General features: G+C 44.1%; 1 protein-coding gene across 4 annotated transcripts in view; it reads left to right on the top strand.

Annotated features, from left to right (window-relative positions):
• The first annotated feature begins 12,460 nt into the window (after positions 1-12,460).
• LOC144511598 (protein DEK-like) overlaps positions 12,461-17,392 on the top strand; it is a 54,853-nt gene continuing 49,921 nt past the window's right edge. For 2 of the 4 annotated variants that reach the window (XM_078241911.1, XM_078241909.1), the window contains exon 1: positions 12,461-12,583. In XM_078241911.1, coding sequence (XP_078098037.1) covers positions 12,565-12,583 — 19 coding nt within the window. In that variant the 5' untranslated portion in view covers positions 12,461-12,564. The remainder of the gene's footprint in view (positions 12,584-17,392) is intronic. The other 2 variants (XM_078241910.1, XM_078241912.1) reach the window with 2 other exon arrangements.

Below are 17,392 nucleotides of genomic sequence, written 5' to 3'. Positions count from 1 at the left end.
TCAATGCCAGTGTGAAATTTTCAATTGATTTAGCCTCAACAGTTTTTCAGGGAAGAAATTTTTACTATCTTTTGTGTGGAGAAATGTTCTTGGCATCACCCCTCAGCCGCCGGGCTATGATTTTAAGGTTATGCTGCCTTTGTCCAGGACCCCATCAGAGAAAATAATTTTTCTATCGTCCCTATCAAATTCTCCAATCATCTTAAAGACTCAATTCAATCACCCTTTAATCTTCTAATCTCAAAGGACTACAAGCTTAGATACATGATGCATTTGGGAGTGAAATAATGTATTGCAGATTTGAATAATGTTCAGGGAATCTGTACAATGGAGAGCCCACTTTGGTAAGTGTGGGAAATAACTACTAAGTGTCCAAGGCTCCTGCAACTCAGACTATGTTGAGAGTATTTTGAAATTATTGGACTGAAGGATTGGTATTAATTGCACTTTCTTTAGGGAGGATGTTTAAACACTAAGTGCCCTTTTTATCTTTATTACAGAGGTGTCAGATATCGCATTATTGCATCCTAGAAACTCTGTCCAATTTTCTTCCCTCCACCTGCTGGAGTTATGCTCAGAAACCAGTGTAATTACAGAGGGAGACTTGTTCTCTTTCTTGTATACATGTGCTGCAAGATGCTGAAACCAACGCCCAAAACCGCAAAGTTTTGCTCTGCCGACTTACAGCAGTGAGTATAACTAAAAATAATTACTTTGAAACTCTGTGCTATTAGTGACAAGCTTCACCTTCTAACAATGCATATCAGAAATTGGTACAGAGGCAGCATACCATCTTCCTATCTTTGGTTTAAAAGGTATTCCTGACAGTACAATAAAAACTTTTTTGCAAGATTTCTTCACTATTTTCCTCCTTCAGCCTTTGCACCGAATGACTTCTCATACTTTAACTCGTTCTTCTCCAGCCATGAAGTTTTTGACATGGTTGATCACATCATCCTCCTCCAATGTTTCTCCACAGATACACAATTACATGTGACTGCACTTGCATGGTTCCATTCTTATTTATCTAATCAGAACCAGAGTTTCATTTGCAATGGCTTCTCATTCCCGTACTATAACCTCAGGTGTCCCCCAAGGTGCTATCCTTAGTCCACTCCTATTTCTGTACTGTCCCTTGGTGACAACATCCAAAAACACAGTGTTAGTTTTGACATGCATGCTGATGACACCCAGCTCTATTTCTCACCTTTCATGCATCCTCCACTGAAGCTAAATTACCAAACTGCTTATCTGACACCCAGAACTGGATGAGTAGAAAATCTTTTCCAATTAAATATTGGGGACACTTCAGTTCCCACTGCAAACTACTATCTACTTTTGTACCCACTGCAAGTTACTATCTATTGATGCCAACATTTTCCCTGGCAATTGACAGAAAGTAAACCAGAGTGTTGGTAACTTTGGTGTTATATTTGACCCTGAGATGAAGTTCCAATCACATATTTGCGCCATCATTAAGTCCATTTAGTTCCATCTCCTTAATATTGCCTGCCTCAACAGATCTGCTGCTGATACCTTCATTCATAGCCTTGTTACCTCTATAATTGACTATTCCAATTCACTCCTGTTGGACTCCAACATTCTACTCCCAGTTGAGGTCATCCAAAACTCTTCTGCCCGTGTCTTTACTAGGATCAAGTCCTATTCACCTTTGGCCCCTGTGCTTGCTGACCTACACTGAGTTCCAGTCAAGCAATGCTTTGATTTTAAAATTCTCTCATTAGCTTATTTTAGATTCCAGAGAACCTCTTTATTTAACTGAACCACTTAAGTCACTCTGTAGCATATGGTATGACTTAGGCTTCTTTTATTAAACTTTGAAATTATACACCACTGTCACCATGGGAACATACTGAAAGTAATACTAATCTTTCCTTGCGAATATGTTTTTCTTTTCCAGCTGTGTAGTGTTCGTGACTTTTGGCATTGATTCATTTTAAAGATAACCAAAGAATGCTGCATCTTTGTTATTATAAAAGTATGCACAATAAAGAGACAAGCATTAGATGAGTTATTATTACATCTGGGTATTGTAGCTACAGCATTGGCATTGGATACACTGTTGGGAAAGCTTAATCAGGCAGATTGGTATGATGGAAAAATAAAATACTGCAGATGTTGGAAATCTGAAATAAAAACAGGAAATATAGGAACTATCTTGCAAGTCAGGCAGCATCAGTGAACAGAAAAATAGACATAACGGCCAGGAATTTGCACCCCTGTTCGCAACGGGCGTAAATGGCGATGGGGGCACAGAACATTATGAGAAGCCAGAAACTTGATTTTTGTGGCAGAATTGCCAGAACATGTGCTACCCCGCCCCGGCACCCCGCCCGGCACCCCCCCCTCCCCCCCCCCCCGCCCCCGCTCCTGCCCCACCATTGATGTAACAGGGTGCCTGCCATGCAATGTTGGGAACCCTATCTGCATACATCGGCATATCATTATTGAGCATCCATGCAGCAGTGATCCACCCACACTGGAAATCTGCCCATGATGGCACAGTGTCATGACGGTGCCATTTATGACAGGTTTTCAAAAACGGGAACCTGGCAATCTCACCTCTGAGGGGAGCTTGGAAGTGAGTGCGTAGCTCGCCGCAGGGCTCCAGTGAAGAACAGGGAGGGCACTTGCAAAAGAGGGCACTTGCAAGGGTGAGGGGGAACCGGAGCCTTTGGATATGGGGAGAACTGGCAAAGCCTCCGGGTTCAAAGGGGGGGCACCAGCAATGGGCCTCCAGGTTCAGGTGGGGCACTGGCAATGGGCCTCCAGGTTTTGGGGGATTTTCCAGCCACACTCGCGTCAAGGCTGGAAATTCCTGCCCAAGGTCAACGGATCTTTGTATGGTCCACCAAATGTTCTGTCTTGCCCGCTACGATTCCCGTGGCAGGCAGGATGGGAAAATTCCACCCTGAGTGTCGAAAGATTGTGATGCGGGGCACGCTGGAGAGACCAGCACAGTTCACCTCATTTTTCTCGCTGTTATGTCACTTTGAAATTTTTGGGGAAAATTTCGCCCCACCTCTCACCTCCCCTACACCAGCCACATCCCATTGCCTACTCCCACACCCTTGTAAATTTATCTGAAATGAGTGGATATTTTTACAACTGTTGCTCTGTTGGCATGCTGTCATGAAAATCAAGCAGCTTAATGATTTGTCTCACTTAAGTGTGTTTTAGATTGGAGAGAGCATTTATGATAGACATGATGAACAATTCAGGTGAAAGGATGTTTTGTCATTAAACCTTATGTTATGTTGTCATGCAATTAGATATTGAGCAGTAATTGGGCAAAAGCCTGACGTATGAGGAGTGTCTGTACTTGATGCAGTATAGAAGTATGAGGGGAGGATCTCATTGAAACTTACAGAATAATGAAAGGCCTGGAAGATGTTTCCATTAGATGGGGAGACAAGGACTTGAGGGCACAGCCTCAGAGTAAAGGGACAACCCTTTAGAACTGAGCTGAGGAGGAATTACTTCAGCCAGAGGGTGGTGAATCTATGGAATCCATTGGCACAGAAGGCTGTGGAGGTCATTGAGTGCATTTAAGACAGAGATAAATAGGTTCTTGGTTGGTAAAAGGATCAAGGGTTACAGGGAAAAAGCGGGAGAATGGGGTTCAGAAACTTATCAGCCATGAATAAATGGCGGAGCAGACTTGATGGGCCGAATGGTCTAATTCTGCTCCTCTCTCTTACGGTCTTAAGATTTGACATTGTAAGACTTTTACTAGTTTATTACTAAATAAACTAAAATCAACATAGAATAAACATTACTTAACAGGCAACTAATACATCAAACTAAAGAAAAAATACCTTCACATTAACAAACTAATATGCCTTATGAAATGTTTTTACTTTACATCATTTTCTGGCAGATATGTAACAATACAAGATTAAGTCCCAAATTAATGCCATCTTTCCAGCAGGTTCACTTTTCCCTGCCATACCAGGTTGAATTGTACAGTATCCTTTGAAAATTGTTCCACTCAGTTTGAGTATTCCAGATCTGACTTCCAACAGCAAGGCCCACCTCAGCAACTTCTGGTTCCTTAAATTTCCAAACAAGCAGGGGTGTCAAGGCTGGCCCAGACATGACCAGGGGGCCAGCAATTAGGCCATGGGGGGGCAGTGGGGCAGCGATGGGGACTTGTGCTGGCCAGCAATTGAGCTGGCCAGCGATCGGGAGGCCAGCAATGCGGGGCTACTGTGCATCTGCCGATATCCGCTAATAATCTGTTCTGGATTACCAAATCTTGCAAATATTTTGTCAAGTTTCTCAATGGTTTGTTCATAAGTAGTAGATCTCACTTTGAGTGTCCATTAATTATGACTAAGAACATGTAAGCCTTAAACAGAGCAGCAAAATCTATCTACAATCGTTGCCATGGCATTTTAAGCTATTCCCAAGGATGTAGAGGAGACAGTGGTGATGTATTTCTTATTCATGCACTGGATTGACATTGTCCCACCTTTTCTTCAATCTGAGCATCTAGTCCCGGCCACCAAAATTAACTACGGGCTAATTCCTTCATCCAGCCTATACCAGATGTCCTTCATGTAGTTGTTCAAGAGCTCTTCCACTCAAACCAGAGTACCCACAATAGGCACTCACCTTGGACGGTCAACTCAAACTTTCTTGACACGTGTGGTTTCAGGATGCGGACGATGCGTTCCAGCTATCGTTCCTTTCAATACCATATCCATCACATTCCCAATCACAGGCTCATTTCTGGTATGTATCTGAACTTGAGAAGCTGTCACAGGCAAATGATCTACTGGCGACAAATAAGGAATGTTAGCAAAACTGGTTGGTGGCATCTGCTCAATAGGTAAAGGTAAGTGTGATAATGCACCAGCATTAGCATAGCACTCTGATTGGTGATACTTTATATTGTATGAGTGTGCAGATAAGATCAGTGACCATCTTAGCAGCTAACAACAGTATGCCTTTATATGGCCCAAAAATATAGCTAAGGCTCAATGGTCATTCAATAGTGTGAAATGACGAACATATAAATAATGTAACCTTCGTAAGCCAAAAGTTATACATAATTCTTCTTTTTCTAGCTGAGCATAGTTAGATTCAGCACTTGTCAGAGTACGTGAAGCAAAAGCTATTGGTTGTTCTCCTCCTGAAGGCATAATATGTGAAACTACTGTCCCTACTTCATAAGATGAAGCATCACAAGCAAGCAGTAATGGTAGCTTCAGATTAAAATTAATTGATACTTCAGACTTTTGCACAGCATTTTTGACACCATTGTATGCTTTCTCACATTCTGTTGTCCAGTCCATGACTGTTTCACACATAGTAAATTATGCAATGGCTTCAATAATGTAACTAAGTTAGGAACAGATTTGCCATAATATTTTACTAAGCCTAGAAAGGACCACAATTACATCACATTCGTTGGACATGGTGCTTCCAAAAAAGCATCCACCTAAAGTTTAGGTGCTTTATGTCAGCCTTTACTATCAATAATGTAACCGAAATACTGAACCGATATCTGGAAAAAGTCACAGTTTTTTTTCTTGATATGCAGACCATGTGCTTGAAGACATTCCAATGTTGCTTCTAAATTATCCAAGTGGTCGTGTTCACTGGACCCTGTAATTGGAATATCATCCAAGTAACATTGTACACCAGAGAGAGCACTTAAAATCTGATCCATCCATCTTTGGAATAGGGCTGAAGCATAAATTATTCGAAAAAGCAATCTTTTATAATTAAAAATATCTGTATGAGTAACAATGGCAGGGGGTGATGGAGAAGTGGATCAGGGTGTCACAAAGAGAGTGGTCCCTGCAGAATGCTGATGAGGGGGTGAGTAGCATGTGTGTTTTTATTGATGAAGGTTGCTGGCTTGCCAATAGGAGCCTTAATGCCCACATGCATGTAATCAATGAAATCTTATTCCTGAGGGAATCCAGATGGTCCCAAACCCAATGGAGCTCTCAGTCTGAATGCTGGGGTTGGTTCAGTGGTGCATAATTACCGGCCCTCTTGATGAAGACATTGGTCACTTCCATGATGTAGCAATGAACTGCTGCCTGGGAGATCCCACAAAACATTCACCAATGGATGCCTGGAAAGAACTGGATGCATAAAGGTTCAACACCACAGTGATTTTATAGGACCAATAGATACCAACTGAAGCTCATAGGTTACAATATATAAGTTGGTGGCAACCTTCCTTGAGGTTCACAGTCTTCACTGACACTATTGCTTGGACATAGAAGATAGGAGCAGGAGGAGGCTATTTGGCCCTTTGAGCCTGCTCCGCCATTCATTATGATCATGGCTGATCATCCGACTCAATAGCCTAATCCTGCTTTTTCCCCATAACCTTTGATCCCCTTCGCCCCAAGTGCTGTATCCAGCTGCCTCTTGAATACATTCAATGTTTTGGCATCAACTACTTTTTGTGGTAATGAATTCCACAGGCTCACCACTCTTTGGGTGAAGAAATGTCTCCTCACCTCCGTCCTAAATGGTCTCCCCTGAATCCTCAGACTGTGACCACCCCCCCCCCCCCCCCCCGCCCCCCCTGGTTCTGGACTCCCCCACCATCGGGAATATCCTCCTTGCATCTACCCTGTCTAGTCCTATTAGATTTTTATAAGTCTGTATGAGATCCCTCTTCATTCGTCTGAACTCCAACAAAAACAATCCTAACCTAGTCAATCTCTCCTCATACATCAGTCCCGCCATCCCTGGAATCAACCTGGTAAACCTTCGCTGCACTCCTTTGAGAGCAAGACCATCCTTCCTCAGAAAAGGAGACCAAAACTGCACGCAATACTGTAGGTGTGGCCTCACCAAGGCCCTGTATAATTGCAACAACACATCACTGCGCCTGTACTCGAAACCTCACACAATGAAAGCCAACATGCCATTGCCTTCTTTTCAGCCTGCTACTCCTGCATGCTTACCTTCAGTGATTGGTGCACAAGGACACCCAGGTCCCGCTGCACATTCCCCTCTCCCAATGTACAGCCATTCAGGTAGTAATCTGCCTTCTTGTTTTTGCTTCCAAAGTGAATAACCTCACATTTATCCAAATTATACTGCATCTGCCATTGATTTGCCCACTCACCCAACCAGTCCAGATTATTCTGAAGGATCTCTGCATCCTCGTCACAGTTCACCCTCCCAACCAATTTGGTATCATCTGCAAACTTTGAGATGTCACATTTTGTTCCCTCATCCAAATCATTAATATATATTGTGAATAGCTGGGGTCCCAGCACTGATCCATGTGGCACCCCACAAGTTACTGCCTGCCAATTTGAAAAGCATTTATTAATTCCTACTCTTTGTTTCTTCTCTGCCAACCAGTTTTCTATCCATCTCAATACACATCCCTCAATTCCATGCGCTTTAATCTTTATCTGTAGACAGATGAAGCAAATTCAATACATTCTCAGCTGCAGATCAGCTCTTCTTGGTGCGGTCAGCTACGGCCAGTTCCCTATGTGCCCTTCACTGGAGTGTCCAGCTAGAGGCTGGCCCTCTTGCTTCTTCTGCTGCCGTGGAGGCATCAAGCACCTGGTCCTCCGTCTCTTTGTACCACTCCTCCCCTGCAAGGACATCCAAGAAGACTGAGTAGGTGAGTCCCAGGGCCTTTGGTCCTTCCCTCTCTTGTGAACTTCCCTTGGACCTCCCATGTGACCCTACCCTTCCCACTCCCCTTTGAAGCAGTACCAATGCCTCTCTGTGCCCCTTGCTGACAGCCTACCATCTCAATCAATACTTCCTACTGCTGAAAACCCACCATCTCAGTCATCTTCGATTACTGCTGAAAGCCCATCATCACAATCAGTTCCTATGTTGCTGACAGCTTATCACACATGAGGCTCCCACTGTTGCTGAGAGCCCCATCCACAATTAGTTTTTTTTTCTATTCATTCTGGGTGTGGGCGTCACAGGCTGGCCAGCATTCATTGCCCATTCCTGAGGGCATTTAAGAGTCAATCACATTGCTATGGATCTGGAGTCACATATATGCCAAAGCGGATAACGACAGCAGATTTCCTTCCCTAAAGGACGTTAGTGAACCAGGTGAGTTTTTAATGACAATCGTAAATGGTTTCATGGTCATTACCAGATTCTTAATTCCAGATTTTTATTGAATTCAAATTTTACCACCTGCCGTGGTAGGATTTGAACCCGGGTCTCCAGAGCATTACCCTGCGTCTCTGGATTACTAATCCAGCGACAATACCACTACAGCACTATCTCCCCAAGTTCCCACCCTTAGAGACATTCCGCCACGAGCTGGTACTGGCTTCCACTCTAATTCCTCTTGGTCAACTAGGGATCAAACAATCAATTGAATTTGACTGACTTCCTGAGGTGGCACTGGCACTTGCCACAGTGTCACCAACTTTAGCCAGTCAGGGATCTGAAGGTCCCCTTGTGCTGAGGGCAAAATGTCAAACACAAAATGTCAAAATCCTAGTCAATCACATGCAAATCAGTGCAGATCAGACTTGTTGGTATTAGGTGTTGTCATTGTATAAACCAAAAAAAAACAGTATTTTTGTTGGTCTCAGCAAGCTAACAGCACAATTCCAACATAACTATAATAAACAGATTTTTTATTTATTTTAATTTTCCTGTCACATCAGGGTGGTGTACTGCACCGCAGGGCAAACATTGATTTAGTCGTGATACTGATATAGAACAACACATTCCCCAGCTTTCTGGTTGTATCACAGCTTGGTATGGCTCCTGCTCTGCCCAAGACCGGTAGGAACTACAAAAGGTCGTGAATGTAGCCCAATCCATCACGCAATCCATCCCATCCATTGATTCTGTCTACACTTCCCGCTGTCTCGGCAAAGCAGCCAGCATAATTAAGGACCCCACGCACCCCAGATATTCTCTCTCCCACCTTCTTCCATCGGGAAAAAGATACAAAAGTCTCAGGTCATGTACCAACCGGCTCAAGAACAGCTTCTTCCCTGCTGCTGTCAGACTTTTGAATGGACTTACCTTGCATTAAGTTGATCTTTCTTTACACCCTAGCTATGACTGAAACACTACATTCTGCACTCTCTTGTTTCCTTCTCTATGAACGGTATGCTTTGTCTGTATAGTGCGATAGAAACAATACTTTTCACTGTATGTTAATACATGTGACAATAATAAATCAAATCAAATCAAAACTTGTCATAGCATCACCACTGCATATATCTCTGCCAATACACACATAGGGTAAAATTTAATGGAGCCTGCCAGAGCAAGCATGGTGGCAGGAGGCTGGGAGAATCAGGTAAAAATGCTGCGTCTGATTCCTGGCAGCTGGAAAACTGTTGTGAGTTTGGATATAAGCAGCATAATTATGGATGAGTTGCAAGGTCAGATCACTGGAATAGTAGAGTTTGGAGGTAATCAAAACATGGGTAAGGGGTTCAGCAGCCAGACTCCGCATTAGCATTGCTTTCTTACACTCTCAGAAATGTCTATCCCACACTATATTCCTCTGTACCCTAAATAATAGTCATGATGTGGAGATGCCGGCGTTGGACTGGGGTGAACATGGTTAAAACCCTTACCCTAAATAATAGAGCAGTGTATGTAATCAATTGGCATGACTAAAGTGACAATGGGTCTAAGAGGTGATCTGCCCAGCAACAGGTAAAAACTTGCCTAACGGTAGCAGTAGCCAACATTCAAAGGGGATGATGAGATGCAACCTTTCCCAGTCACAAGATTAGTAGGCATCCAGGCAGAATCAGATGTAAATATCCCTATTATCAGGAATCAGCTTACCTAGATGATTGAGAGATCAGTGGAGGTATATAGGTGCTAATTTTGAGAGTCACGAAAGGTGAGAGATACAGACAGCCCAAATATGCAGAAATTATAAAGACGAACCAGGATATAATTGCCAGCAACTGCAGAGGCAAGCAGTCGAGAGGCCATTTTTAACATCTAAGAGCCTGAAAGGCCAGTTTACAATTCAGAGCCTGAGGGACAGTTCACATTTAAGAAGTCTTAGAGGCAAGATAGTGTAGAAACCTTTGTAAAGGTAGTTTAAATAACTTTGCTGGACCATGAAAAGACATATCCCAGACTTGATCCTCCAACTTGTATTATGTGGTAAATATAAGATGGATTTGATTATAGATTTATTTAATTTGGTTGTTGTTTGGGAACAGGAAGGTCTTACGAGTTTAGAAATTGCAGATATATTTTGGAATAAAGGGGTAATTTCATATAAATTGTGTGCATGTTTAGGAATTCATTTATTTAATTGTCTTCAGAGTATTACAAGTATAATCATGTATATTTGCCTTTTCTTTAGTTCAATAAAATGTTTTTAGTAATCGTTACATCATGGTTGAGCTGGTTATTCTCACTGGGGGTTTCATGTGACACCTCACACCATTCCAAAAACTATATACCATCAGGAACCGGTGTTTCAAGTTGAGGTGCCCTCGCAGCTAACATCAGCGCGGTTCGTGACAACATAAATACTTAAATCATAACTGTATGTAAAATACATACAAGCTTTCCATGTCATAACTGGCCTGTGGAAGCTCTCTCTCTTTGCAAGCTCTCCCTTTCAACATCAGGGATTTGGCATAGAGGGTGTTGCACACAGAAGTCCCATTGATTCAGGTGCCACCTCTAAGTTCTACAGCCTTGTGGAGCCTTCATTTCACATTTATGTAGTGTATAAGCTTGCAGACCGTGTTTCACTATCTGAGGGGAGGCTGCTGCTCAATTTCAGATAGCACTTTGGTCCCGCGTTCCTGATTTTTGTTCACCTGGTGCAGAGAGGATCGGGAAGATTGGAGGAACCCCCTCGCAGGGGTCAGCTTCTGGGCCTGGCCAAGGGCAGCAGGCTTGGGGGAGGGGTCTCTTCTGCAGCCATGGGTATCCCTGGTGAGACACAGCAAATGGTGCCTGCCATTAGACTTCAGGTGACTAGTGAGCAACATGGTGGAAACTGAAGTGGACGATCAACCCTGAGAATGCCATCTTAATTTGATTAAAGTTCACTTTAAAGTTTTGGGTTCTTGTCAGTTTTCCAATGGGGTACTTAATTCCTCTTGATTGACACAGTCTAAATAGTTGGTTGAAAAGATGTATATAACTGTCTTCCCCATATCCACATTGTTCTGAAGTCTCTTTATCTGTTTCCACATTTTGATTTATTATTGTCACTTGTATTAGTATACAGTGAAAAGTATTGTTTCATGCATGCTAAACAGAGAAAGCATACCATTCATAGAGTACATAGGGGAGAAGGAAAGGAGAGGGTGCATAATGTAGTGAAAGTGACGTCACAGGTGGAGAAGGTGGTGAAGAAGGCATATGGCATGCTTGCCTTTATAGGACGGGGCATAGAGTATAAAAGTTGGGGTCTGATGTTGCAGATGTATAGAACGTTGGTTCGGCCGCATCTGGAATACTACGTCCAGTTCTGGTCGCCACACTACCAGAAGGATGTGGAGGCTTTGGAGAGAGTACAGAGGAGGTTTACCAGGATGTTACCTGGTATGGAGGGGCTTAGTTATGAGGAGAGATTGGGTAAACTGGGGTTGTTCTCCCTGGAAAGACGGAGGATGAGGGGAGACTTAATAGAGGTGTATAAAATTATGAAAGGCATAGATAGGGTGAATGGTGGGAAGCTTTTCCCCAGGTCGGTGGTGACGTTCACGAGGGGTCATAGGTTCAAGGTGAAGGGGGGGAGGTTTAACACAGATATCAGAAGGACATATTTTACACAGAGGGTGGTGGGGGCCTGGAATGCGCTGCCAGGCAAGGTGGTGGAGGCGGACACACTGGGAACGTTTAAGACTTATCTAGACAGCCATATGAACGGAGTGGGAATGGAGGGATACAAAAGAATGGTCTAGTTTGGACCAGGGAGCGGCGTGGGCTTGGAGGGCCGAAGGGCCTGTTCCTGTGCTGTATTGTTCTTTGTAGTGTTAACAGTCTTAGCTAGGACGTAGAGAAAAAGCAACTGAATATATAGTGGTTACAGTGCTGTCTCACAGCACCAGGGACCTGGGTTCAATTCCCAGCTTGGGTCACTGTCTGTGCAGAGTTTGCACGTTCTCCCCGTGGGTACCCTCCGGGTGCTCCGGTTTCCTCAAACAGTCTGAAAGGCGTGCTGGTTAGGTGCACTGGCCGTGTTAAATTCTCCCTCAGCGCACCCAAACAGGCGCTGGTGTGTGGCAACTCGGGGATTTTCACAGTAACTTCATTGCGGTGTTAATGTAAGCCTACTTGTGATAATAAACAAACTTAACATGCTCCAGATTGATTATGGTGCAGTTAACAGGGGACACAGCCTAATACAAGAGCTGCAGCCAGTCCCACTCTTGTTGCTGGCTGGCTGCACATCCTTCCCAAGCTCTCTCTCTCTGCCCCCTGCCCGGTTGCTAGGGGCCCCTCCACACTCTCTCCCATCCTTCACGGCGATTGGTCGCCGTTTTCCCGCGTGCGCCACAACTGCCATTTTGAACTGAGGAGCTGCAGCGCCTGAGATCGAGCCGCCCGAGAGAGAGAGACTGTCGCATGGTCTCAAACTGTCCAAGTAAGCTCTGCACCGGGCTGCCTACCTGCCCGCCCGCGCTTCCCCGGCCCTGGAGAAGCTTCTCTGGGAGACAGAAGCGGGGAGGAGGAGGGGGGAATGTGGAGAGGAGGAGGAGGCACTGCTGCGCGGGCCGCCGGATCCAACTTGCCTGCCCCGGGCTGGGCTGACTGAAGTCTGCCCGCACCCCCCCAGCTTAACCGAGGAGTGAGTCTCAACCCCTGCGGCCGCCCAGAGAGGCTCAGGCAGCCAGAGCAGGCCGCCATTCCCTAGGAAGGATGTGCAGCAAGAGGCGGACTGGCTGCAGCTCTGTGCCCGGTTGTGTCCGCTGAAAACTGCACCACGATTAATCTGGAATGTGGCAACTTAAAAGGCCTCTGTACATCTGAATTAAACCCAATTTCTCTTGGCGTCAGTACTGCCCCCTCCCCTCTTTTGTCTGAGAGAAGCTGGCTGTAGCTGCCTTTATTTTTTTCTCTCTATCCTTTTTGTGTTTCCCGCCATCAGATCTTCCAGTGGAATCAGTCGGCTTCTTTTTCACTCCCATTCCAGGATTAATATGCATAAGCGATGAACCTCCAATTTTACATCCGGAGGAAGAAAGATAATGTGTTAGAAAGCAAAAACAGCAGCAGCATTTTGCCTACCCGAAAAGCTTTTTAAAAAAATTCCAATGATCTCTGAATGATTTTTAAGACCAAATTTTCAGCAAAATAAATTAGTATCACCTGGATTGAACTGCTAAACTAATGCACGGTGGCACAGTGGTTAGCACTGCTGCCTCACAGTGCCAGGGACTCAAGTTTGATTCTTGACTTGAATCACTGTCTGCGGAACCTGCACGTTTTCCCCGTGTCTGCGTGGGTTTTGTCCGGCTGCAGTTTCCTCCCACACTCCGAAAGACATGCTGGTTAGGTGCATTGGCCATGCTAAATTCTCCCTCCGTGTACCTGAACATGCGCTGGAGGGTGGTGACTAGGGGATTTTCATAGTAACTTCATTGCAGTGTTAATGTAAGCCTACTTATGACACTAGTAAATAAACTTTAATGTCATGAAATTGACACCTCCCCTTAAAAACTCACTAGCTTATATCAGTTTAACGTTTTGTTTGCTGAAATGTGTCAAATGGGTTCCATCATTGCAGTGAATGGGAACATCTTGATATTCTTTTAAAGAAATGTTAAATGATCCAGAACACAATTAGAATAACTATTGAGATTCTATATTTTGACTTGTAAGGAATGTATAAGTTGGACAAATACTTAGAGAAAATTTGCAGAGGTTTGGGTATAGCGCGAAGAGTTGGATAGAATGACAGTTCCTTCAAAGAGGAGGCACTATGGTATCAGGTCCGCAGTCTCCATGGTATTTCATTCTTCCTGAGCTCTCTGCACTTATTCACTGAATCACAGCAAAATGCTGTGATGTTTCTACTACTGGTAGGGCAAAGAAGCAGGCCATGAGTACCTGAGCTGAATGGGGATTAAACATTGTACTGTTGGCATTAATCTGATCCACAAGCTAGCTGTCAAGCAATTTAGCTAACAAAGCCACAATCTCATCCAATTGTATACAAAAGACCTTTAACTATCTTGTAGTCCATTATTGAACCCACATGGTGTTTTGAGGTCCTATGCCATTAAACATGTTTCTTTTTGAATAATGCTGACCTGCTGGCAACACAGGTGGTGAAGAAGGCATATGGTATGCTTGCCTTTATAGGACGGGGCATAGAGTATAAAAGCTGGAGTCTGATGATGCAGCTGTATAGAACGCTGGTTAGGCCACATTTGGAGTACTGCGTCCAATTCTGGTCGCCGCACTACCAGAAGGACGTGGAGGCGTTAGAGAGAGTGCAGAGAAGGTTTACCAGGATGTTGCCTGGTAGGGAGGGTCTTAGCTATGAGGAGAGATTGGGTAAACTGGGGTTGTTCTCCCTGGAAAGACGGAGAATGAGGGGAGATCTAATAGAGGTGTACAAGATTATGAAGGGGTTAGATAGGGTGAACGGTGGGAAGCTTTTTCCCAGATCAGAAGTGATGTTCACGAGGGGTCACGGGCTCAAGGTGAGAGGGGCGAAGTATAACTCATATTAGAGGGATGTTTTTTACACAGAGGGTGGTGGGGGCCTGGAATGCGCTGCCAAGTAGGGTGGTGGAGGCAGGCACGCTGACATCGTTTAAGACTTACCTGGATAGTCACATGAGCAGCCTGGGAATGGAGGGACACAAACGATTGGTCTAGTTGGACCAAGGAGCGGCACAGGCTTGGAGGGCCGAAGGGCCTGTTTCCTGTGCTGTACTGTTCTTTGTTCTTAGTACTTGACTTGCAAAACCTTGTCTGTGTTCAATGCAATTTGAAATTCATTTATGGGACATGAGCATCGCTGGCTCAGCCAAAATTTGTTGCCCATCCCTAATTGTCCTTGCCTGGTGGTGAGCTGCTTTCTTGAATCGCTGCAGGCTCTGACGTAGATACACCCACAGTGCTGTAAAGTAGGGAGTTTCAGGATTTTGACCCAGTGACAGTGAAGGAATGGTACTGCTTTGTCCTGGATGGTGTCACGCTTCTTGAGTGTTGTTGGAGGTTCGTTCATCCAGGCAAGTGGAGAGTATTCTATCGCACTCCTGACTGTGCCTTGTAGATAGTGGAAATACTTTGGGGAGTCAGGAGGTGAGTTCCCGCTGCAGGATTCCTAGTTTCTGACCTGCTTTTGTAGCCACAGTATTTTATGTGGCTAGTCCAGTTCAGTACCAAGTGTTAAAGCTTGCTTACAATGTTGCTTACTTTCACCTCCATAATATTATCTCTCCTGTTCTATTTTGCCCCCACTGCTGGTGAAACTGCTATCTAATCTTTTTTGACTTGATCACTGCTTGCACTTCTTGCAGCACGTCTTATTCTTCCTTCAAAATCCCCATCTCATCCAAAACTGAATTATCGGCATCGTGTCTCACTTGCCCTCCGATGTTTGCTGACCTAAACTGGCTCCAGTTCATCAATGGATTGAACTAGATCCTTGAACCCATTTTCAAATTCTCCCCCACGTCCTCCTGTTGCTCCAAAACTGTGATCTGCTCAGTCTTGTATAGTTTGTAATTCTGGACTCTACCTCTTTCTTTGCTCTGTTATTGTTAGAGCCTTCAACTCTTTGGCCTTGCTCTTTGGAATGGCCTTCACAAAGAGTGAAATGGTGGCATAGTGGTTAGCACTGCTGCCCCACAGCGCCAGGGACCTGGGTCCTCTTTCAGCCTTTGGTAACGGGAGTTTGCACGTGCTACCCGTGTATGTGCAGATTTCCTCTGGGCGCACCAGTTTCCCCTCTCAGTCCAAAAGATATATAAGTTAGGTGGATTGGCCCTAAGGGTCCCAAGCTGTGTTGGGTTAGGTGGATTAGCCATGGTAAATGCACAGGATTACAAGAAATAGGTGGAGGAGGGGTGGACCTGGATAAAATGTTGGAGAGTTGGGCTGAATGGCCGCCTTCTGCACTGTAGGGATTCTATAATGTTTTGACTACTTTTCAGCTTCTGTCAGCTAGCTTGTGATATATCTTTTTTGAGAAAGCTTTTGGTTATTTGATGCACCTTGATGTTCTACAAAGGATTTTATGATTCCTTTTTGTTAAAGGTGCTTAAATTAATGCACATTATTGATGATGATTGTGATATTTGTGCTGAAGCTCTAGTACGTAGTGGTTAAATGTGTGCAAGAAATTTTTCAATCATTGCTTCCTAGCTATGAAATAATACTTCAATGAAGTAAGTCGTGCTCACCCTTTATCTCAGCATTAATCTGCATTGGCTTCATCCTTATTTTCAAACCCCTCTATGTCCTCATCTGTCTATCTCTCGCCTCCACACCAGCCCTTCACCCCCAGACCGGCAATCCTCCAATATGGCGTCTTGTACATCATTGATTTTAGTCACTCTACCATTAAGAATGTGCCTTCATTTGTCTAGGTCAGGATTCTCTGAGCATCCATATGGGTTCATTACAATTTTCAAATCATTTGAAATTTTATTATATTAATTTTTGTTTCATAGTATATGTATGGTAGACGGGGAGGAAGGAGATGCTTTAGAGTTCCTTTTCCAAGGATTTAAGGAAGGATGTAAATGCATTGGAAGCAGTCCAGAAAAGGTTTACTAGACTAATACCTGGAGTGGGCAGGCTAGGTTTATATCTGCTAGAGTTAAAGTTTATTTATTAGTCACATGTAGGCTTACATTAACACTGCAGTGAAGTTACTGTGAAAATCCCCTTGAGTAACAGACAACTTGATTGAAATATGTAAGATCCTGAGGGATCTTGACAGTGTGATATGGAGAGGATATTTCCACTTGTGGGAGAATTTAGAACTAGGGAGTCATTGATTAAAAATAAGATATGGCGGTCACGTGATGAGTGTGGGAATAATCATGTTTTCACAAGCTCTGGCGCTGCTCTTTTTAAAAAAAATGTTTTCACTCTGATGCATAGCTCATAGTCACAATGTCCTTGGAATATATTTGGGGAAGTATTGATGACAGAATACTGAGGATTGTCAGGAAAATCCTCGATTCAATAAGGAGCAGTTGGAGGCACCAGGGCCCTCACATGGCGACCTGGCTGGGGAACAGGCTCTGGGCCCAGTGCTCTCGAAAAGGTTGCAGGAGATGATTGTAAACATTATCAAAGTTATAGATACAAAGTTGGTGTTTTGGCATAGAACAATAATCTTTACTCAGATGAACTGCAGAATACTGGCAAGAGACTCAGTGAGGTGGAAGATAGAATCCTTAATGTCAAAAGTGCTGCTTCTTCAGTC

Source organism: Mustelus asterias, chromosome 2 (genome assembly GCF_964213995.1).
Source record: "Mustelus asterias chromosome 2, sMusAst1.hap1.1, whole genome shotgun sequence".
Taxonomy (NCBI): domain Eukaryota; kingdom Metazoa; phylum Chordata; class Chondrichthyes; order Carcharhiniformes; family Triakidae; genus Mustelus; species Mustelus asterias.
This window is presented reverse-complemented; position numbering and strand designations above follow the sequence as displayed.